The sequence below is a fragment of the Sminthopsis crassicaudata genome, chromosome 6 (assembly GCF_048593235.1).
Source record: "Sminthopsis crassicaudata isolate SCR6 chromosome 6, ASM4859323v1, whole genome shotgun sequence".
In the NCBI taxonomy this organism is placed as follows: domain Eukaryota; kingdom Metazoa; phylum Chordata; class Mammalia; order Dasyuromorphia; family Dasyuridae; genus Sminthopsis; species Sminthopsis crassicaudata.
Genome location: NC_133622.1, coordinates 192,698,001 through 192,723,439, shown reverse-complemented (window position 1 = coordinate 192,723,439; position 25,439 = coordinate 192,698,001). Strand labels below are relative to the sequence as shown.

General features: G+C 35.5%; 1 protein-coding gene across 2 annotated transcripts in view; it reads right to left on the bottom strand.

Moving 5' to 3' along the window:
• ATRN (attractin) overlaps positions 1 to 25,439 on the bottom strand; it is a 239,148-nt gene that overhangs the window by 160,643 nt on the left and 53,066 nt on the right. For both annotated transcript variants that reach the window (XM_074274223.1, XM_074274222.1), the window contains exon 4: positions 7,745 to 7,873. In XM_074274223.1, the coding sequence (XP_074130324.1) occupies positions 7,745 to 7,873 (129 nt within the window). The remainder of the gene's footprint in view (positions 1 to 7,744; positions 7,874 to 25,439) is intronic.

Below are 25,439 nucleotides of genomic sequence, written 5' to 3'. Positions count from 1 at the left end.
TGCATACTCTTTGATCCAGCTGTGTCTTTGCTGTGTCTAAATCCCAAAGAGATCATAAAAAAGGGGAAAGTGGGACAGCTAGGTGGTATAGCAGATAGAACACTAGTCCTTAAGTCAGGAGGACCTAAGTTCAAATCTTATTTCAGACACTTAACACTTCCTAGCTGTGTGACCCTGGGCAAGTCACTTAACCCCAATTGCCTCAGCAAAAAAAAAAAAAAAGGGTGGGGGGGAGGACCCATATGTACAAAAATGTTTGTAGCAGCCTTTTTTGTAGTCACAAAGTATTAGAAACTAAGTGTATGTCCAGTTGAGGAATAGCTGAATAAGGTATGGTATATGAATATAATAGAAATTATCAGCAGCCTGATTTCAGAAAAGCCTGGAGAGACTTTCATGAAATGATGCTAAGTAAATAGAACCAAGAGAACACAGCCACAACAAGATTATGTGATGATCAAACTATTATGGACTCAACTATTTTCAATAAAGAGGTGATTCGGGGCAATTCCAATAGACTTGTGATGAAGAGATCCATTTGCATCCGGAGAGAAGATTATGGGGACTGAATGTGGATCACAACATAGTATTTTCAAGGTTTTTATTGTTGTTTGCTTGCTTGTTTACTTTTTTCTTTCTCCCTTTTTACCCCTTTTGATCTGATTTTTCTTGTGCAACATGATAAATGTGTAAATATGTTGAGAAAAACTGCATGTGTTTGACCTATATTGCTGTTTAGGAGAAGTGGGGGGGGGGGGAGGGAGAAAAATTTGGAACACAGTTTTGCACGAGTGAATGCTGAAAACTACCTTTACGTGTATTTTGAAAAATAAAAGTTATTATGATAAAATAAAATAAAATCCAGTCAGAAACTTACTAGCTAGCTGTGTGACCCCAAGCAAATCACTTAAACACTGTTTACCTCAGTTTTCTTACCTGTAAAATGAGCTGGAGAAGGAAATGGCAAACCATTCCAATACCATGATCCAAATGGGGTCATAAAAAGTCATACATGTCTGAACAACAATGAAAATTTTTTCTATGAAAAAAGAATGAAATAAAACAGCAAAAAAAAAAAAAAATTCTCTTTTGGAAAGAAGTTCATTTATATAGTCTAAAATCTTTAAAAATTGTTTCAGACTTAATTTAGTACATTCACTGAAATTACTCTTGAAAAGCCAAAAAGAAAATAATAGCAAAAAAGATGAAGCTCTCATCTTTAAAAATTCTATCCTGTAAATACTGAAATGAAACCACACTTGCCTAAAGTAGAAAAACATGGACTAGTCATATGTCACAGAATGACACACAGTGTGGCAGGGGCTGCTAAAAGACAAAGAGGAAAACAAGATCCCCAGGTCTGCCATACTACATTGGCTCTGTCATTGGTCCCCTTTAACAACAAAGGACAAACAACAATAGAGATGATATGATTCCCGATTTAGGTAAAGAACTGAACTTGTTAACAACTTTCACCAGACTCTTTATAAAGAAATGTTTATGCTCACTCTTTCTACCTTCTCTTCTCTCACTCACTCCTCACACCCCTTTGAATTCTGGCTTCCACTATCATTATTCAAATGAAACAATTGTCTTTAAAGTTACCAATTATAAAATCTGATGGTCCTTTCTCAACTCTCATTCTTTTTCCATCATCTGCAGCATTCCTGAATACTCTTCTCTCCCTGAATTTTTCTGACACTGCTCTCCTTTTCAGTCCTCTTCACTGGTTCTTTATGCAGAGTGTCCCTGAACAAGTGTTCCCCAAGTTCCACTTTGGGCCTTCTTTTTTCCTTCTACACTATTTTTCAATAGCCTTATTAGATCACATGAGTTTAACTACCATCATCTATGCAGATGATTCACAAATATACACATGTGTATTTGTAAATGTACATATGAGCATATATTTGTATATCTTCCACCCCAGACTTTGCCCTGATTGTCAGGTATACATCAATAATTGCCTATTGGGCATTTACTAGAAACATCCCAAACTCAACCAGCTCCAAACTAAATTTATCCTTGTTACCCTCAAATTCTTCATTCTTCCAAACTTCTCTATTTCTGCCAAAAGTAATGCTACTCTTTCAGTCTCCCAGGTTTGTAACTTTTACCTCATCCTCAACTCCTTCCTCTCCTTCATCCAGTATCTTATTCAATCAGCTGCCAAATCTTGTCTTTCCTAAGTCCACAGTCTTTCTTAAATTCAACCTTTTCTCCCTATTCTCTATTCAGTTAAAGTTACCATCTTACTTTTGGCCACCATAGCATTCTGGTTAGTTTTCTGGCCTCAAGTTTCTCCTCAATCTTGTGCAATCTTGTGTTGGTAAGGTAATTTTCTTCAAGCACCAATCTGACCATCTTATATTCCTATGCTCCATCAACTCCAGTGGCTTCCTGTTGCCTCCTAGGTAAGATTAAAACTCCTCTGTTTACCTTTGAAAGCCCTTCACAACCTAGCTACAACCTGTCTTTCCAGTTTCACTGAACATTACTTTTCCTTCTGCATCCTGAGATCCAGCCAAAGCGGCGCCTTCTTCTCTATACCTCACACACAGCACTCCATTTGTCATGTCCATATTTTTGTGCCTGACATGCACTCCCTCCTCACTTCTGCCATATATAATCCTCTTCTTCCCTGAAGATACATTTCAAAGCTTCTGAAAGTCACCTTGCACATGAAGCCTACTCTATTCCTCCACAACTGCTAATGACTTCCTTTCCAAATTACCTTGTATACAACTCCTTTGTTTTGTTTTCATTCTCCGTTAAATACAGTGTTAGTACATAGTAGGCAATTAATAAATATGGACTGATTGACTGATAATGTTGAACAAATAATTTCCATGAACATTATGACAAAGAATCTGAACTCAGCAATCATGAAAAAATATGATTACAGGATTGATGGCATTTCTCTATTACTTGCCAAAATTAGTTATACCTTTTAAGCATAAAAACTGTGTCACTTTTGTGTTTGTTGTCCCAGAGCCTAGCTTTCAGACAGAGTAGATGCTTAATAAATGCTTGGTGATTTACTGGCCTTTGAAGTAGCAAGATACATAAGTTTTACCTTCAAAAATGTTTGGCCTAAAGCAACTAAAAAAAGGATAGAGAATAAATTAAAAATAAGTGGGCCACTGAAGGATCATTAAAAATGAATAGAATATTAACCTAAATCAGGAATATTTTAAAATCTGAGTCATAAGTATGGGGATATTGACTCAATAACTTGGCAAACTATCTTAGACAGTATCCCTGGCTGAAAAAAAAATCACCTGTTGTTAGTCTTATGCAAATCTCATTGTACTTCTGAACTAAATTAGCTAGCTAAGTGGAAAATGCTACAAAGAGAGAGATATTTGGCAGTCCACCTAAAGATATTTCAGGGTGTTTTAAAGTAGTAACAACTAATCACTTTAAGATTTACAAAGGGCTTTCCTTACAACTACTTTATTTGACTAAAGAAAGAGGCCCAAAGCCTAGGCCATGCTCTGATAACAAGGAGTAGAGCAGGGATGTAATCAGTTGTCTTACCACCAAGTTCGGACCACTCCACCATGTTTCCTCTCTCCAAGCTTTAAAATCTTTGTATTTCCTTGTATTATTAAATGTATTAAAAGCAACAGCTCACAGTTTCTTCAGTGGATGGCAAAACAAACCAGAGAGTACTCAAATGACTTAATTTCATTAAAGAATAGCTCACTGGCTCCCTATTCTCTTGCTATATAATTTAGAGCAGGGGTTCTCAAACTATGGCCCAAGGGCCAGATGTGACAGCTAAGGACATTTATGTGGCCCCAGGTTATGGCAAATGGGCTGAGGGGCAGAGACGGAGGGCAGTGAATTGGCCCCTATTTAAAAAGTTTGAAGACCATTGATTTAAAGGAAAGTCACCAGACTGAGTGGTAACTTGAAAATCAATCAATAAGCATTTATTGAGCACCCACTATATGTCAGCACTAGAAATACAAGTATAAAGAACAATAAATTCTAATAAGGAATTTACATTCTAATGTGTGTACACACACACATATACACACAGAAGATAAAGCAGAGAAAGACTTCATATATGAGGTGAAAACCTGGAAAACCTCATTTTTTAAAGGTAAAAGGAAAAAAGGAAAAAGGGTTAAGAATAGGAAAGGAACAGGGAATATAGTCCTCACTCAAAATTAATGCAAGTCCTCTTTGTAGTGGCCAGAAACTGGAAACTGAGTGGATATCCATCAATTGGAGAATAGCTGAATAAGTTGTGGTATATGAACGTTATGGAATATTATTATTCTATAAGAAATGACCAACAGGATGATTTCAGAAAGGCCTGGAGAGACTTACATGAACTGATGCTGAGTGAAATGAGCAGAACAGGAAATCATTATATACTTTAACAATTCTACATGATGATCAATTCTGATGGATGTGGCCATCTTCAACAATGAGATGAACCAAATCAGTTCCCATAGAGTAGTAATGAACTGAACCAGTTACATCCAGCAATAGAACTCTGGGAGATGACTATAAACTATGAACCACTACATAGAATCCCCAATACTCCTATTTTGTCTGCCTGCATTTTTGATTTCCTTCACAGGCTAATGGTACACTACTTCAAAATACGATTCTTTTTGTACAGCAAAATAACTGTTTGGACATGTGTGTGTGTATGTATATATATATATATATATATATATATATATATATATATATATATATATATATATATAAAATTTAATTTATACTTTTAACATATGTAACATGTATTGGTCAACCTGCCATCTGGGGGAGGGGGATGGAGGGAAGGAGGGGAAAAATTGGAACAAAAGGCTTGGCAATTATCAGTGCTATAAAATTACCCATGCACATATCTTGTAAATAAAAAGCTATAATATAAACAAATAAATAAATAAATGTAATGCAATAAATAAATAATGATAATATTTGATACCATACCTGATTGGAAAGCAAGATAGAAAAATTGCCATTATTTTTATTCTGAATACTAGGTATCTCCTAATACAGAAGCATAAATTTTTTCAGCAGCCAACTAACACTGTTAACTCTTTCTTGTTGGCAGTCCAATAAAAGTCTTAGGTCTTTTAATTTCAATTGTTTTCTGGCCAAATCTTTCCCCACCTCCAATTGTGTAACTATGCTGTTGATAATGTTTAATACTAGTATGAAACTTACATATTATATATAGCATGTTTTATATAGAAAAATACATATGTTGTATACTAATATTAATGATGTTGTGAGATATTATATGATGCACATATTTGTGTAAGACAATAATATATATGTGTATATACTATATTTATATAACACATCTTATAACATCTGAGATATTGTGAGATATATACATTATATATGAATGCAAATATTTTGTGTGTGTGTGTGTGTATACATCAATATACACAAATATTTCATATTATCAAGGTGAAAACAATCTAGCTGCGAAAATGTGTTTTGGAGAGAAAGGAGAAAGAAAAAGGGAGACAAAGAAAGATATCTAGGTGGGTGGGGGGGAGAGAGAATGGAGAGATGACACTCTAGAATGAAGGATTGGCCAAAATGGGGAATCATAGATAAGAGTTCATTTAGTGAACAAAAGACTAGTCCAGAAGGTTAATAATAATTACAAAAAATAAAAAAATAAAAATAAAAAAGGACAGGAACATCCAGCCAGATATACTTTCCTAAGCTCAGTATCACTCTCTTATTAGGAATGACCTAGTTCTCAGGGTTTGGGGTTTCACCAATTTCAGTCAACTTTTCTGGGCATTAGCTTCTTCATAAAACTTTCATTTTGCATTTTGGATCCAGAATTTTTACTTTATTCCTTTACAGAGCTTCATCAATATATTAAGTTTAACTAATCCATTTGGTCTCCTGAACCTGTTTTGAAAGTTCAAAACCATTATACCCAATACCACGTATTTTCCTTTCCTAGTGGTACAGTCACCATAACTAGATGGCCAATTCTAGAATCCATATCCTCTTTCACTTCTTACCCCATGCCACCAAACACTACGAACACAAGAGAAATATTTCTAGGATGGATTTACAAAGAAAAGGGGAATTTAAAAATTCAAAAATAAATGTGCAAAAAGAAAGTAATTAGAAGTATGAATAAAAGAAAACTGCATATACTATCAAACTATTTTAACATAATGGTTAGTTTTGCTTAACTGTTTTTGTCTTTTTATTCTGTTAAAAGGAATTGCTTCCTGAAAGGAATAAAGGAGGGATATATTGAGAAATGTGGATGATACAAAAACAAAAGAAAGGAATTTCAAATTAAAAAACACCCAGTTCCAAACTGGATAGTACTTCTTCTAAGCTTTTCTATCAACAATTCTTAAAGGCTTAGATTGGCCATGATTAATGTCATCCGTGCAAAGGTTTCCAGTTCTATCAGGGACCTAAAATGCTAATCTCCCTCTTCCCCATTGAATCTCCCAGCTGAATATACTCTACCAAGTCATTTGCCAAAGGCAAATTTCACTCTGAGTACTGGTCAGATACTGGTATTCTATTGTTAATTATTAAATAGTTAGTTAACTAGATATGCTGGCTGAAAAGAAAAATACAAATTTATGAAGTTTACTAAATCTTGACCAAAAAAAAAAAAATGTAATACCACTTGAAATATACAAAAAGATGAACCACCCATCCAGAGAATGCCTGTCTGTGCTACCAAAAAAACCCTACCTTTTTGTTCTATATGTATTCACCCAGATTGTTGGAGAATTTCTGAAATGTTACAGAAGACAGTTTCTTTAAGGTTTAAATAAAAGGGGGGGGGGGAGAGTGAAGACTAATAAATCTGCAGAAAAGAACCCCCAATATGATCTCAATCAACTGGTTACATGAAATATCATTTAAAAATTTTAAAGATGACTAGAAGAAAAAGATGATTAGAGGAGAATGGGAAAAGACTTAAGATTTCATTGATAGAGGGAACTGACAGAAGAAACTCCCTCAAGTAGCACTTTCTTTGTAGCTGCCAAGAATTTTCTAGAGCACTGAGAGGCCACAAGTGGTGACATGCTGTATATAAAACAGGATCTGAATCTAAATTGTCTTGGCTTAAAGGCATCCTCTCTAATACATCATCTAGCCATTCATTAACAAGTGCCAGGGGAAAAAAAAAAAAACTTGTTTTACTAGTTACATTTCAAAGGCATGCTCTAATCCTAGTAGCATCTACTTCCCTTTAAATAATCATCTTCCTTCCTCATTTTTTCCATATATTAAGGTAACGTATTTTAAATTTGTCAAATTTCACTTAATGAAAATCATTAATTTTTAATTAATTAATTAATAAAAAACATTTTTTGCTAAATTTCTTGCTTGTTGTTGGTGAGTCATTTTTTCAGTCCCATCTGACTCTTTATGATCTTTGGAACTTTCTTGACATAGCTGCTCTAAAATTTCTTGCTTATTTCTGGTAAAAAGAAAGAATCAATCTAGTTGATTTGTCAATCAAGGAGTAATAAAATATAGAAATATGTCTAATGTGATTTTATATGCATAACCTATATCAAATTGCTTGCTGTCTTGGTGAAGGAGGAGAGGGAGGGAAACAAAAGAGAAAAATCTGAAACTCAAAATCTTACAAAAATGAATGTGGAAAATTATCTTTACATGTAATTGGAAAAAACAAAATACTATGAACTTAAAAAAAAATGAGAGAAATAGCCAAAGAATTCTTTAAACCATTATTAAAAAGGCTTACCTATATGTGATGTTAAATCCAGTCAAGTTATAGGCAGCATCACTAAAGAAGTGCAGCAGAACATATCCAGAGGAGGCCACCACTTCAGGAACAGTCTCATTGCCATCTCTCTCAGGAACAATCAATCCACTGAAATCAAGATAAGATTATTTAGAAAGCTAAACTTTCCTAAACACAAAGCAATAAAGAGTATGTCATTTATTGTAGGGAGGAGGTAGAGAAAAATAGCTCAAAACAGGCCACATTACTGGGTCTGTATCCTAAAGTCATCATAAAGGAGGGAAAAGGACCCACATGTGCAAAAATGTTTGCAGCAACTATTTTTGTGGTAGCAAAGAATTGGAAAAGGAGTGGATGCCCATCAGTTGAGGAATGGCTGAACCAGCTATGGTACATGAATAAAAAATAATGAACAAACTAATTATAGAAAGGCCTGGAAAGATTTACATGAAGTGATGCTGAGCGAAACAAGCAGAACCAGGAATACATTGTACACAATAACAACAAGACCATGCAATGATCAACTATGAAATGCTTGGTTTTTCTCAGTGGGTCAGTTATCCAAAGCAATCTCAATAAACTTGTAGAAAATGCCATCTGCATCCAGAAAATGAAAGAGATTGAATGTAAATCAACACATGCTATGTTCATTTCTTTTTTCTGTTGTTGTTGTTTGTTTTTTTTAATCTCTCCCATGGTTTTTCCCTTTTGCTCTGATTTTTCTCTCCCAACATGATTCATAAAGCAATGTGAATTAAAAATAAATAAACTTACTACAATTAAAAAAAAAAAACAAAACAGGGCATGATTTACTACTATAATTACCAACCAGTACTAGGCAATACAATTATGGAGTATCTAGTTCTTCTAACAAAGAACAAAATTTCAGCAACGGTTACTCAGTAACCCTACACAGAAAATGGATTTGCATTAAATTGAATTCATGTGAACATCTCAATTTGTCTTATTTCTGTTCTATTCTTGACATGTCCATTAAAAAGTTTTCTATTTTCCTTTGAAGACAAGGTAAGAATCTTCACGGCAATCTCCTATTTTCTTCTTTCTTTCTGACGATAGCGATACCACTATCATCAAGGTAGTAAAAAAAAAAAAAAAAAGAGGGGGGGGATGAGGGGAGTGGAAGGAAGAGGAAGAGGAGAAGGAAGAAAATGTACAATCAGTTGAGGAGGCAAGACATAGCACCAAATAGATAAAATTACCACTCAATATATACTTAAGGGATAAATAAATATATAGATAACATTAGTTGGAAGATTTATGTAAACAGAAAGAGAATAAATAAAAAATTATATATCACATATATATACACACATGAACAATAATTTGGAATGGAATAAATTAGCAATTGAAAGGAATCAAAAAGGCTTTCATGTGGAAAATGGTGTTTGAGAGGAATATTTAAGCAAGAGAAGGATTACATGAGGCAGAGGTCAGAAGAGAATGTATTTTGAGCATAGGAGATGACTTGTACAAAGACAAAGAGATGGCAGATTAAGTACTATATGTAAGGAATAGAGAGAAGGACTGCTTGACTGGATCTCAGCATGTAAAAGGAAAAGCAATGTCCAAAGATGGGGGTGGGAGGGAGGAGGAGACAGGTCATGGTTATGTTGTAAATGACTTTAAGAGGTAAATAAAGGAATTTATATCTTATTCAAGAAGCAACAGAAAGCTACCGGATTTGACTATAAGAATGAAAAAGTTGGATTGTTATTTGACTTTGGCAACTGTATGAAGGATGTACTGCCATGGAGAAAAATTTGACTCAGGGAAACTAATCAGGAAGCTATTGCAATAATCTAGAAAAGACATAATAAGCTCCTAAACTAAAGTTTAGAGGAAAAGGGTAAAACATACGAGATGCTGTGAAAGTAGAAAACAGGAAAACTTTACTCCTAGAATCAATTCCTTCTAATACAGCACTAGACCACATGGGTTTTTCTTAGCTGCCATAACACATGACTGACTCACATTGAGCTTTCATCCTCTAAAACCCCCAAGACAACTGCTTTATATCCATGTTTTCTCAATCTTAATTTGTGGAATCTATTTTTTTGGTACCCAAGTGCAAGGCTTTAATTTATCCCTAAGGAATATCATAAGATTCATCTCAATCTAGCCTACTAAAATCCTTGAGAATAAAAACTCTATCTGTTATCCAATATACTAGCCAAATAATAGTGCCTTTGATGTAATAAGGACTCTGTCCCCTGGTCTTTGTGGAGGGTGGGCCACCTGGCCTAGGGAAATTCCTAAAAATTATCCCCATCCACCTGAATCTCCCAGCTCTGAGAAAGCTACCTGGTTTCCATTAAGAATTTCCCACTTCCCAAATGATCCGAGAATCACTTTGGTCTAGGAAACAATCATTACCCTTTGGTGATTTGGAAATTAGTCCCAAACCATAGAAGGTTAATAAAAAACAAGATTCTTTGCTATCTTTTTAATCAGAAAGCAACCAATTGAGGGAAAGTTTCTCAGTGAACAAACCCATTTTGACAAAAACCTTGCTTGGAGATCAGGACTACGAATTCTTTTGCAAATCTGCAACACTGGCCTGGGGACCTCCCATCACTGGTGTATCTCTCATCCCAAAACATTTTTCATGCCTCAACATCTTGATCCCTCTTGAAGGGACATGCATCTTTGAACTTCTTGCTCTTATGCCACTGAAAGAAGCCCTTAAATAAAATCATCAGGAGGAACACAAAAGTAGGCTCCTTTTCTGAGACAAAGAAGATATAATGTTGAACTTTAAATCATAAAGATCTAAGTCGAATTCTGCTTCAGATGCGTACTTGCTATGTGGCCTGGGAAACCTCTCATGGCCTTGCTTTCTTATCAATAAATAAAAAATATAGTTAAAAGAAATAAATAGCTAGAGTATGCTTTATAAACTGAATGGCATAGCATCTGAGTATTTAAAGGAAGAGTTGAACAAATTACGGGGAGAAAGAGAGAAAAAATAATAATTTTGGAAGACATCAACATATAACCTTAGAGAACTACTCAATTCTAACAAAAAATATAAATATGAAAAAAGTTAAGGGCCTGAACAGAACCTTAGGAAAGGTTACCACTCTGGCAATCACTAAAAGGAAACAGAGAGGAGTATAAATACTTCTCAGCTGTGAAGTAATTTTCTATAATTTTACAAAACTTGATCATAGAACAGATCACAGAAAAGAAAAAATGTCATAAAGAAATGTTGAAAAGCAGAAATGTTAAATACATCTTTTCCTAACTACAAAACTAAAAATAATATTCAATATAGTGTCTGCAAGAAAAGGGTTAAAATTTCATTAAAGATTTAGAGACTATCGGGAATATTTTAAAAAAATACTGGATCACTAATTAAAGAAATGCACATTAAAGCAATCCTGATGTTCCACTTCATACCTTTCAGACTGGCAAAGTTGATGGAAAATGACAAATCTTGGAGGTCAGTCAATAAATAGTTAAGTGTCTACTTTGTGTCAGGCACTGTACTAAGCATTAGAAAACAAAGAAAGGCAAAAACAGTCTCTGATGTCAAGAAGTTTACATCCTAATTGAGGGTGGTGGAGTGAAGGGGCAACATAAAAACAACTATATACAAACAAGATATATCAGAATACATTTTAATTCAACTGAATAAACATTTACATAATACAACCTACTATGTTCTAGACACAATACTAAGACAGTCCTCATCCTTAAAGATCTTATAGACAACACAGAAGGAATTGATCAATCTGGAGATATCTTATCCCATGGAGTTTAAACTAAGCAGAGCTACAGATGAAAAGTGGAAAGTGAACTGGAAAGGACAGATTCTGCCTTCTTTAGGAAAGGTTTTAAGATGGGAGAGGAGGCTGAGGGAAGAGATTAGTATTAGGGTAGACTAAGAAAGCCTTCTTACATAAAAAGGATTTTTACCTGCGACTTGAAAGAAGCCAAAGAAGCCAGGAAGTAGAGATGAGAAAGGAGAGAATTCCAGGAATGGAAGACAACCAATGAAAATGCCAGGAATTAGGAGATGGAAATTCCTGTTAAGGAACAGCAAGGAGTATAATGACAGTGGAATAGAGTACATGTCAGGGAGAAGATTTAAGACTGAAAAAGTAAGACTGGCTTGGCAAGAGCTTTGAATACAACCAGAGGGTTTTCTATTTGATCCTGGAAGACTTACTGGAATTTACTGAGTGGGGAATGGAAAGAGATGATATCATTAGATCTGTACTTCAGGAAAATTAAATTAACAACTGAATGAAGTATAGACTGGTATGGGGAGAAACTTAAAGGGGTTGTGGAAAAGAAATACATTAATGAACTGATGGGAAAGTTATGAATTTGACTTATTATTCTTGAAAGCAATTTGGAACTATATTCAAAAGGCTACAAAATTCTGCATACCATGAGTATACTGACCAAGAGGTACCAGCACTAGGACAATGCCCTCAGGAAACAGAGATCAAAAAAGGATCCATATGTACAAAATAATAATTATAGCAGTGGTTTTAGAGTAACAAAGAACTGGAAACTAAAGGAATGCCCATAAATTGAAGAAAAGCTAAACAAATTATGGTATATGAATGTGATGGAGTATTACTGGGCCATAAGAATTGATGAAAGAGATAATTCCAGAGAAACCAAAGATAATCCATATAAGAAGACTTAAATGAACTGAAACATAATGAAGTGAGCAGAACAAAGAAAATTATTTATATTGTAATATGATGTAATATAACATAATGTAATGAAGGAAGACAACACAAAGTGTAGAGGAGGTGTAGAGGAGAGTATCAAAAGACTGCTAGTAAGGGTCTGTAGAAGTCTGGAGAGATGAGTGGAAGGAAAAAGAATATAGCCATTTTAAGAGTGATAGGAAAGAACTAAGAGTGGAGGGAGCAAAGACAAAGACAGGGTTAGGATCCATAAAAGTATAGAGAAAGATGGAATGATAAAAGTATAATCAGATAAAGAAATTTTGGAGTTCAAAAACACAGAAATATATAACTTGCAAGTGATGGCAAGATCAAGGGGCATGGCTATCTTAGTGTACAAAAGGAATTCGTGGAAATTAAGTAAATTGAGAAATTGGGCAGTGAAGATATTGAACTCTTTCAGAAAGGTGAAAAGGGAAGGAGGAAAAGGGGAAGGAAGAGAAAGGAAGGAAAAGAAGTATTTAAAACACCTGCCATGTCCCAGGCATTGTGCTAAGTGACTTTTTAAAAATATTATCTCATTTGATCCTCAAAACTATCTTTCAAGGTTGATGCTATCATAATGCTCACTTTGTAATTTAAGAAAGTTAAGGCAAACAGAGGTTAAGTGATTTGCTCAAAATCACACAATTAATAAATATCTGAGGGAAGATTTGAATTCAGGTTTTCCTAATTCCAGAAAAATGTTCTAATGATTGATAAGACAATGGCCAGCAGGCTATGGATTAGGTGACAGATTTGCATAGCATGAACCTTCCTTCAAAAGAAAGATTGTCTTGAAGTAGTTATGGGAAGTAAATGATATTCCAACTTCTCTACCATAAACAGTGGACTTTCTCTACTCAATGTCACTCAGTGATTCTCTATTGGCTACAAAATAAAAATTCAAACTTCTTAGTCCAAAAAAAAAAAAAAAAAAAAAAAAAAAAAAAGACCCTCTATATTTTGCCACCAGGGTTTCTAATAATGTACTTTATGCTCCAGCCAAAGTGAATTAATCACCATTTCCCATATTTGTGTCTTCATTCCTTTGCTCACCCTGATATTTATACTAAGAATACCTTTTGTCCTCCCAACTCCTTAGAATCTCAGCTATATCCTAAAACAAAATAATCTCTATAGCCTGAGAAAAAATATTCTGTATGCACCTCTTTTGTGCTTATATTCTAATATATTGCTGTTCAATTATATTCAGTGGTGTCCAACTTTTAATGACCCCATTTGGGAAAAATGCTGGAGGGCTTTGCCATTTCCTTCTCCTGTTCATTTTACCTATGAAGAACTGAGGCAAATAGGATTAAGTAATTTGCCCTGGGTCACACAGCTAGATTTGAACCATCTGAGGCCAGATAAAATCTCAGAAAGACAAGTCTTACTGACTCCAGTCCTGGTGCTCTATCCACTATGCCACCTAGTTAGCCATATATGTATTATATTCCTACTAAACTAGAAGCTCCATTATGGTAAGGACCCAGTTTTGCTTAATCTTTTACTCTCCCTGAAAATCTAGCAATGCTCTGTTAATACTAGATTATTTTATTTAGAAAAATTATTTGTTGAATGAATGACCATGTGACTGATGCTATAAATTATCTATGAAATCCCAAAATAAATGTTTTTGAATAAAATCTAATATATTTATAAATAGCTTCAAATAAGAAGCCTCCCCATTGCATTGAAAAGAAAAAGAAAAATCTTATGGCAAATAAAAACCTTCTAAAAAGCATCAGGAAAAAAAAAAATCCTACCTATGATCAACTTCCTCTAAAATGTAGTTAATATTCTTGCTAGATGTCAGTCATTGAGCAAAATTGCAAATTGAGCTATGAGACATGGGAAACAGGCTAACTGAATTGATAATTAAATTATCTAGGTTCTACCACAAGTCAGGCATAAATACTTCACAAGAACATTAGGAGTGGAGATGACTCTAAATTTGTTCACATCACTTTTCTTTTAAGTTATCAAAATTCTGCTTTGTTCATAGAGAACAGCACCTTTTTGGATGCAGGCACACCATGCTGGACATTTTTTTCCCAGTATCTCCCATGTGGAACAATTGATTCCGAAGTTCTTCAGAAAAACCTTTAGTGTCCTTATATTGCTGCTGCTCCTTTTTTTCACCCTAAATTATAGCTTTTTATTTACAAAACATATGCAGGGGTGATTTTTCAACACTGACCTTTGCAAAACCTTCTGTTCCAACTTTTCCCCCTTCTTCTCTCCACCCCGCCCCCCCCATGGCAGGTAGTCCAATACATGTTAAACATGTTAAAGTATATGTTAAATCCATATATTGCTTCTTCTAACCTCCATGTGAGCACTTGTCTTGTTTAATTTCTCCATAAAATAGTCTTTTAGGCAAATATACATTTGAACAATGTGGCCAGTCCACCAGAATTGTATTCTCTGCAATACAATTTGAATCACTGACAATTAAGCTCAAGAAAAGTTCTCAGGGAGGTATTAAGATACTATTGTACCTTATCTTGCTAGATGATCTTCAGAATCTTCCTAAAACAACTCAAAAGGAACCTATTTAGTTTGCTAGCATAGAACTGAGACACTCCACGTTTCACAGGCATACAACAATTATGCATAATATCTCTGTAGACTTTCAGTTTTGGTAGGCAGTCTAATATCTCTTCTCTCCCATACCTTTTTCCAGAGTCTTCCAACCACTGAGTTAGATAAGGCAATATATGTACCAACATCATCATCATGTGTACATCACTGGAAAACATTCTGTATTCTATATTTTTTCCATTTGTACAACCAATGGTTCTCTACATGTGAATGGGAGACTGCTGGCTGATAGAGAAGCGTTTTTGCTTGGCTGGCTGATAAAGAAGCACTTTTTCCTTGGTGTTAATTGTTAGGCCAAAATTAGTACAAGATGCAGAGAACCAATCCATACTTTGTTGTATAGGCGTCAGGGTTCACAATGAGTATACACTCATCTATGAACAAAAAAGCATGCACCAACTCTCCCTCCACTTTAATCTTACCTTGTTGCCTTTTCAAGTTAAGCAATTTATCATCCTTTTTAGGCCAAGAGCTTTTTAGGCCAAGATGGCGGAGAAGAAGCACACGACTCAGTGAACGTCCTCACTCCCTCACAACCAATTAGATAAATTAAGTCTCAGAATTAGCTCAGGACTGATAGATACCACAAGGACTGGAAGCACGACTTACCAGCTGAAGAGAATCTGGAGTTTCAACAGGAAAGGTCAGTTCTCAGGGGAGGAATAAGAAAGACCAGCACAGACGGTGGGGTAGGGGCACACTGCGCCCATTGCGCTGGGAAGGGCTCTGGGATCAGAGAAGCCACTGAGGTAAAGGAATCTGGCACAGGCTGTTAGCTCTTCTCTGCTAATTATTTAGCAGTTCAGAAGAGAAAGCCAAAATATTTTAAAACTCAAATTAGATTTTCCCCGATCCTGGGGGTGACTCAGCTGACTCGGCACCAGGGGGTGTGGCCTCAGCTACCTCCTGAGAATAGTTAAGAGATTGACAAGTGGGTGGATACGGCCCAAGGCAACACACACTGCCTAGCTTAGCTGGAGGGAGTGGAACTCAGCTCCAGGAAGTCCCAGAGAAGCGGAACCTTTGAACTAGGGACCACGGTTTCTGGCAGACACTTCCAGTTTGAGCACAGGGGCTTCTCACGTCACCTGCTGCAGACATCCACTCCCCACCCGGACACATAGGCTGGGCTTCGTGCTGTCTTCACTATTCTACTCCCTCGAAGCACAGTGGTGCTAATCACCTCTGAGGCACTTCCAGGGAGGGGGTGGGGAACTCTCTCCCAGAGCTCTCTCTTAGCTCAGGCGCAGGAGCCGCTGCATCCATCCGGTCTGGGAGGAAGCTGGTAAAGAAGTAAATAAATAATTTCCTACCCCAGGGACAGACCCCAAAACATTTTTTTAAATATGAGCAAAAAAGCTAGAAAAACTATAGATTCCTTCTATACAGAGAAAGAGCGGGTATCCAACCCCGAGGAAGTTGACAGCAGAGAATCAGATAACAACCTAAAGGGGAACGATTCCTGCCCCCCATCACATAACTCTCTCCTAGAAGAAGCTCTTAAAAAATTGAGGGAGATCGAAGAAAAATGGGGAAAGGAAAGGGAAGTTATGATAGAGAATAACAACGTCCTGAAATTGGAGTTGGAAAAAATAAAGAATTCACAGGAGATGCAGGGAAACAAAATTAGTGAATTAGAAAAGGTTAAAAAAACACAGGAAAGTAGGATTTCTGAATTGGAAAAGATAAAAAAGTCTCAAGAAAATAGAATTTCTGAATTGGAAAAAGAAAATAATTCTCAAAAAAAAAAAAATTAGGGAAATGGAAAAAAATTCAATAGAGCAAAATAATTCATTTAAAAACGAAATTGGGCATTTACAAAAAGAACTAAAAACTGTGAAAGAAGAAAATAACTCCTTAAAAGTCAGGATGGAACAAATAGAAATGAATGATTCACAGAGAACCCAAGAATCAGTCAAACAAAACAAAAAAAATGAGAAGCTGGAGAACAACGTCAAATACTTACTGGGAAAATCTATAGACCTGGAAAATAGATCTAGGAGAGATAATCTGCGGATTATTGGACTTCCAGAAAACTATGACCAAAAAAAGAGCCTAGATTCTATTTTACAGGAAATTATCAAAGAGAACTGTCCAGAGATAATAGAAACAGAAGGGAAAGTAGATGTGGAAAGAATTCATCGAACTCCTTCTGAAATAGACCCTAAAAAAAGAACACCACGGAATATTGTGGCTAAGCTGCAGAATTACCACACAAAGGAGAAAATCCTGCAAGCAGCTAGAAAAAAACAATTTAAATACCAAGGTGCCACAATAAGGGTCACCCAAGATCTGGCTGCCTCCACATTAAAAGATAGAAGGGCCTGGAACCTGATATTCCGTAAGGCAAAAGATCAAGGACTGCAACCAAGAATGAACTACCCAGCTAAGTTTAGCATCTTTTTCCATGGAAGAAGATGGTCATTCAATGAAACAGAGGAATTCTATATGTTTCTAAGAAAAAAACCAGACTTAAACAAAAAATTTGATCTACATCCACAAGACTGAAGAGAAACAGAAAAAGGTACACAGAACCCTTGAGAACTGTAACTCTGTTGTGGGTATATAAAAAATACTCAAGGATAATTTGATTTTACTGATATAAAAGAAAAAAAGGGGGGTGTAGTAAAGGGAAGGAGGTCGGTTCAGAAAAAGGGGAAGGAGTGATAAAAAGAGGGAAACTACATCCCAGGAAGAGACATAGAAAATACACCATATCTGAGGGAACTTAGTGAGGGGGAGAATCATTGTGTGAATCTTACTCTCATCAGAAGAGGCTCAAAGAGTAAATAATTAACATATTTGTTTTTCAGAGAATTTTCTCTCACCTCATTAAAAGGGGGGAGAGGAAAAGGGAAAAGGAAAAGGGGAATAAGTGAAGGGACTTGGAGGGAGGGGGGAGGGATCCTAAAAAAAAAAAAAAAAAAAGAGGGAGGGTTGCGCGTCACAAGGGGGGGGTCTGTAAATTAAATATCGGGGAGGGGGATCAGGGGGGTCAAGGGAAAAAAGCATAATCTGGGGATAATACGATGGCAGGAAATACAGAACTAGTAATTTTAACTGTAAATGTAAATGGGATGAACGATCCCATCAAACGGAGACGGATAGCAGATTGGATCAAAAAGCAGAACCCTACAATATGTTGCCTACAGGAAACACACTTAAAGCAGGGAGATACATACAGAGTAAAGGTAAAAGGTTGGAACAGAGCCTATTATGCTTCAGGTAAAGCCAAAAAAGCAGGGGTAGCTATCCTTATCTCAGATCAAGCAAAAGCAGAAGTAGATCTTGTTAAAAAAGATAAGGAAGGAAACTATATCCTGCTGAAAGGTAGCATAAATAATGAAGCCATATCAATACTAAACATATATGCACCAAGTGGTATAGCATCTAACTTTCTAAAGGAAAAGTTAAGAGAACTGCAAGAAGAAATAGACAGTAAAGCTATAATAGTGGGAGATCTCAACCTTGCACTCTCAGATTTAGACAAATCAAACCACAAAACAAACAAGAAAGAAATTAAAAAAGTAAATAGAACATTAGAAAAACTAGGTATGATAGACCTTTGGAGAAAACTGAATGGCAATAGGAAGGAATACACTTTCTTCTCAGCAGTTCATGGATCCTATACAAAAATTTATCATCAGCATGACAGCTGACCTTGATGCCATTTTAATCCTCAGTGAAAGCACTCCATAACATTGATGAAAACATCATGCAACATGGGAGCAAGCACATATATCTGCATTACTCCATAGTGACCAGGAAAGTGTGAATGCACACTGTCCATTATCCAGAACCCTTGCAAACATGCTGTCATGAAAATGACATACAATGCTGATGAATTTTTCTAAGTAACCAAATTTTGTCATAACTTTCCATAAGCTCTCACAACAAACAGTATCAAAGGCTTTGGTCAAATCAACAATGACTGTTGTGTACAGATCTCTGTTCTGCTCCATATCTCTAAGATCATGTTCTTATCACTAATCAATGTAGCTCCATAAGCACTAAGTAGCTGAGATACATCAGAGGTCTTTGACCCATAAATAGCCTTCAAGGCATCATAAAAGTGCTTTGGATTTCTTCAGGATTTTTAATTGAGCCAAGAATCCTCTCTAAGCTTTGCCTGCAATTTACTTTTGAAGGAGTTAAATGCTGCCTTTTTAGAAACAGATCAACTGTCCTGCTGGTAAATTCTGTGGAAGTCTCATTTTTCATTTAGCAGCTTCTGAGTTTCTCCATCGTTTTCATCTTAATGTTTGTCAGTGGTCTAGAATAGATGAGCAAATTGTAGTGCTATACACCAAATCTCTGAAAGCTTTCCACTGTTTTCCTGCTCTATTGTTGCCAACTGTGTATTGGCTCAACTTTCCCTCCAAATAAGCCACAAATTATTCCTTCTTGGAGAGGTGCTTAGTCAACGGATTAATCAGTTAACATTGTCCTCCCCTGTTAGTCATTTTGTTTTGGAGCAGACAATTTTGTTGAATAAGAATATTTAGCTAGGAGAAGATAAATCTATGATCAGTCCAGCTCTCTACACTATATATCACTTTCATCACTCTCACCTTCTGTCTCTTCTTACATGACACAGTCTATTAAATGACAATGTTTGCTACGAGGTTGTGTCCATGAAGCTTGTTTGTTTGGTTTTTTTTCCTACTACACTGAAATAAACGGAAGATAGTGTTGTGGATAAGAAAGTCATGATATGTACAAATCTTCAGTAGTAAGTGCCCACTGCTGTTTCCAACTCCATTCCTCCCAAAATCTTCCCATTATGTCAAATAATCTATGCCTACTCTTTCATTAAAGTCACCCAGAACTATAAGCTTGTCCTCTTTCAGAAGCACACTGATGATGAGTTTCTCCCAATCTTCATAAAACTTTTCTTTGACCTCATCATCAGGGTTTGTCCTGGTGTAACCATACATAATGATAACAGTGTGGTACTTTCTGCAAGTGGCAATCACATTGTCACAAATCTGTTGTTCACTCCTTTGGGGAGGCATAGAAACTCATTAACCAGACCAGTTTTGATTATGAAAACATTTATGAGCTTCACAGCCCTCTCCACCACTACCACTCCAGAAAAACATGTATCCAGCTCTGACTTCAGTTAGCTGACCTTCATATGCCACCCTTGTTTCACTCAGGATTAATTACTATTTCAATATGATACCTGCTGAGTTCTCTCATAAGAGCTGTTTGTCTTTCAGGTCTACTGGCTTTCATGTTTTCCTAAAGCTGTATACATTCCATGTACCAATGGTTAGTGGAATCTTCACAAAGGGTGTGTGTGTGTGTTTCGATCACAGGGTAGGATTCCCAACTACCACAATAAGCAATTAGGTGAAACAGACAATTTTTAGGACACCTTTCCTAGTTCCTTTCTCATGCCAGGGGGTAAGCAATGCAGCCTTAAAAGGGGGACTACCAAATCACATTGCTGCTTTAGCCCAGTGAGAAAACAACTCTATGGTCTGGGCCACCTGTGTACAGACTATAGCTCCCAGTAGTTCTGTACCTAATACTGTCACTTGCCAATCACTACAGGACCTTGAGGTATGTAAATGGCATGGAGCAATATCACCTGACTTGTAAATAAGTTGGATTTAAACGAAGCATAGTTACTCAATGTTGTTGGTCATCAAAGTCTAGCAGCAAGACAAAAGTCAAGACATCTAATGATGCCTTGGGATACAGAGGCTGATTTTGGCACTTACATGTCTAACAGAGCTTTAAGCACCCATAGCACCTGCTTCGAATATTTACTGATAATAAATCATAATTTTGCAACTTCTATATTTAGTTATGAGATCCCATATGAGATCACAACCCACAGATTAAGAAGCTAGGCCTTAAAGAATAAAGAGTCAAGAACTCAAGCAGGTGCTTCAGTAACCTTCATGGAAATTAGAAGACAATGCTCTCACCCACCCATCCTGCCAAGGAAAGACTTCCCAGGCTTTGAGATCTGAATCACCGATGGGTTTGAGATCCCTCTATTACCCTCAACCTGGTTTAGCATGTTTGACAAAATGGTTTCCTAGGATGTGTTCACTGAGTATACTATAGCTTCTTGGAACTACAGTAGGGTGAATCAGGGGGTCACAATCCTGAAAAGGACAGCCCTCACACCAGAGATATTAGACAACATGGGGACAAGGATTGGAGTCCTTGTCAAGCAGGCCATGATGGGAAAGAGGAAGAGGAAGAAAAGGGGGGAAAAGAGGAGGAGAGACACAGAAAACCACTCAAACAATCACAAATAAGTGTTAGGAGCATCTAGCAGAACGGGTCCAGAGGGAGATGGAAAAGTGCTAGGGGGAAGATTGAGGGTCTCCTTTTATAGGGTTTTTGAGGGGCAGACGAACTCTTACTTGTGCCACCTTGATATTAGTTCTTCAACATATTCAAATTACCTCAAAGTTGTTGATAAAACTTTAAGGTTTTACACATCATTTCAGCCACATTTGGTGTTATTAGGTCAGAATAATTAGATTTAGATTTAGAATTAGACTAGGATATAGATATCCGAAATGTCTAAGATTGACAGAAGACCAAAAGCCCTGATAGCAAAGCCTTGATAGCTTCCTCTGATTCAGCACATAATACCAAGATGTGATTTTTGGTGATTATATGATAACAATTTAAAAGTCATGCTCCTTAGATCTTTAAGGTAGTTTATATATGGCTGGGAGGTTCCAATCTGCAATCTTACTTTCCATGATTGCCACTTTATACTGGCTACTTATAAACTTATTTACCACACTGACTAAAAGCACTCAAGGGGACCAGAATAAGATACAATTCTGACATATGCTGATCAATGAAGTCATAAAGACAGATTTGATGCTTATTGCCTGACAATGCATTTTACTTTAGCAAGTTAGTAGTAGCCCTAGAAAAAGAGACACATAACAAGATAGCAAAGTAAAAAACAAACAAACAGCACTTAAAATGTGTTAGAAGGTTTGTAAATTAAGACAAATTTATCCAAGCCTTGGTAAAATATTCATGGTTATTAGCTTGTGCATATAAAGCAACCAATCCCTAAGTCTCTGGTTTGCTGATAAATAAAATGCAAACATATCTCTACCTAACTATGTTATAATAAGCTAATTATAAAATATATATTAAAATGTACTGAAAACTGTAAAGTCCTATATAAATGCTTTATAAAACAAAAAGAAATGTTAAGTGAAGGAAAGCTGCTGTTATTACTAGAAAGGAGTAATTATGACTTTGGTCTATTATAAGGCCAGAAACATAATAGGAAAACAAATTCTTCAAGATATTACTGATCATCTAGAATGATTCTCTCATTTTGTTGTGTCAGGAAGAGTTTTTGAACAGCTGTCTCTTTCAACATTAATTAGAATTAGAAGAAACTGCTACTTCTTTGAATCAGTTTACTAAACTGAAGAACTCTGGAGTAATGAAATACTGACCTTCCCAATGAATAGACAATTCAAATTTCAGTAAGATGTCATTAAAGGATCAACTATTTGCTCTATAACTTCATAAAAACATCATTATGTAACTTCAAAACTTAGTATAGATAGTCAAATGAAATTGCCAGTATTGATTTTATAATGTTTCATGGTATAATGGTTAAATGTTGTAGTTTTTAAATTTTTTCTAACTTCCATTAACTCTCAGGAGAAAAGATGACATATCTCAAAAAATGGACATTCCTAACCCCTTTAACAAATAGTCCCCAAAGACTTTCTTCAAGCCCCTGCCTGTCACCTATTCCTTGATTTAAACATTGGACAAGTGCTTTCTTATCCTTCCTAATACATTTTTTTGTTTATTCTTCTTAATGGAACCTCAGTATTAATGAACAGCATCTGATCACCTTTCCTTATTAACAACTTTTGTGGACATGAAAGTATTTTGCTTTATGCTAAATAATGATATTCTTCAGTCTTGCCCCATAAATGGCATTTTTCCAATTCTACCTAATAGAGGAGGAAAAAAAGACTCAGATTCAAAGTACAGTATAATTGTGTAACTTAATCACAAAATTAAATATAGGCCTTATGATTCAAAACCCAACTTTTGGATATAAAACCTAGTATGTTTTCTTTTGAAATAAACTGCTTCTCTAGACTCATAGCACAACTACTAAAAATATTAGCAAATGAAAAGAAAAGAACCTTGTCAACAGAAATCTATCAGAAAGATAGTTTGATACTGTGAATAGAACTAAAGCCAAGAATGAGGAAGACAAGAGGTCAGATACCATTTCTGACCAATACTGGCTATATAATACAGTTCAAGTCACCCTCTCCTCTCAAAATCAGAGACATCACTCTGAAGACTCAAAACTGCAGAAGAGTTGACCTGCAAATGTTAGGAATTTTCTAACCTGGAAGTTCCCTACACAAACAAAATTAGAAATCCAGACCCTTCCCCCAAATGAGAGAGCTAAATTAATACAGAAGCTATTTATAGATGTTCTATTATATCTGGCACAATGATCCTACATAACACTTAGCAAAATGAATTATCTAATAAATTCTACTTTTTTAATTATAATCCCAACAACACTGGTTTCTATTGCTTTTCATTATCTTAGTTAATTTGGTAGTACCCCAAAGTTGTTTTAATTTGTATCTATTACAAGATTATGAAATCAAACATTTTTCAAGTGTTTTATAATAATTTGTTACCTCTTTAAAATAGTTCATCTTTTTAAATTTTAATGGACCATTTTTACATATAAACAAAAAAAAGACTGAACATGTGAACCTGTAAATCTCTATAATGAACAATTTTGATTTTTTTAATGGAAGTATTAGGTACATCAATACAAACAAAAATATTTTAGACATTTGAAACATTTAGAAAAGTCAAAATCAAAAGACATTTTGACTTTATAATTCATGACTTTTTCTATATCCTTAATATCAACATTCCTTAGTATTCTATAAAGAATTTTCAAATTAAAAAAAAAAACAAAAAAAAAAACACCATTCTATCAATAAGGACTAGCACATGATTAAACACTCTATATTTTAGTGATAGGGTAAAGATTCTACATTTATAGGAGCAGCTAAGTGGTATAGTGGATGACAGATTACCGGTCCTAGAGTCAGGAGGATCTAAATTCAAATATGGGCTCAGATACATAACACTTACTAGCTGTGACCTTAGGCAAGTCATCTAACCTCAACTGCCTCTTTTGCAAAAAAAAAAAGGTTTACATTTATTTCCATTGTCATTTCTTTGCCCACGTTAGTCTTTTCCTTTTAGAGCCTTAGTAGAATTCATCACATATTTATAAAACCTTGTGAATAATATATTTAAAGTAAAATAAAATTTTATTCTTGTCTAGAGTTTTCAACTTCTTACTAATTATTTTATTTTTCTTGTTTTTACATTTTCAAAATTTATATTTTGGTTGTCACAGTAATATAACTTTGTTTGGATCCTTACTAATAATATGTTCAAAAGACTCTTTGATGAGGACATCCAAAAAGCCCATCCAAGAAACCCTAGAAGCAAAGCCCAACTTTAACATAAGGTTAAAAATTCAAGAAATAGGCAGAAAAATGAGGAAACAACAACACAAATTTAAAAAATTAATCTGACCACCATGGTGACAGGGAAGATCAACACACAAACTCAGAAGACAATTACATCAAAGTAGCTACAAAGCAAAATTTTAAAGAAAAACCGGTGAATTGAATACAAGACCAATAAGAATTCTTGGAAAAGGAAAAGACAACAATAAATATTGGAGGGGATGTGGGAAAAGTGGAACACTAATGCACTGTTGGTGGAGTTGTGAAATGATTCAACCATTCCAGAGCATTCTGGAACTATATCCAAAGGGCTATAAAACTGTGCATAGCAGTTTGGCTTTTCACCTAGCAGTACCATTACTGGGTCTGTATCCCAAGGCAATCATAAAGGAGGGAAAAGGACCCACATGTGCAAAAATACATGTAGCAGCTCTTTTTGTGGTAGCAAACAATTGGAAAATGACTAGAAGCCCATCAAGTGAGGAATAGCTCAACAAGTTATGGCATATGAAAGTAATTGGAATATTATTGTTGAATAAAAAATGAACAAGCTGATTTTAGAAAGTCCTGGAAAATTTTACATAAACTGATGCTGAGAGAAACAAGCAGAAGTGTAATGTGTTATACATTGTACACAATAACAGCAAGAATGTGTGATGAACCCCATATAGACCATCTTATCTAGATGGAGTTGTTGCCCCACTTAACTAGAAAACCTTACAAAGAACTTAATCTCAGGTGAATTCTAGTCCATTGTATTATGTTGTTGCTTTTCTTTAGTTCTGAAGAGGACCAAGAAGTCAGGAAGGTATGATATGATGACTTTCAAGGGAATTAGATTTA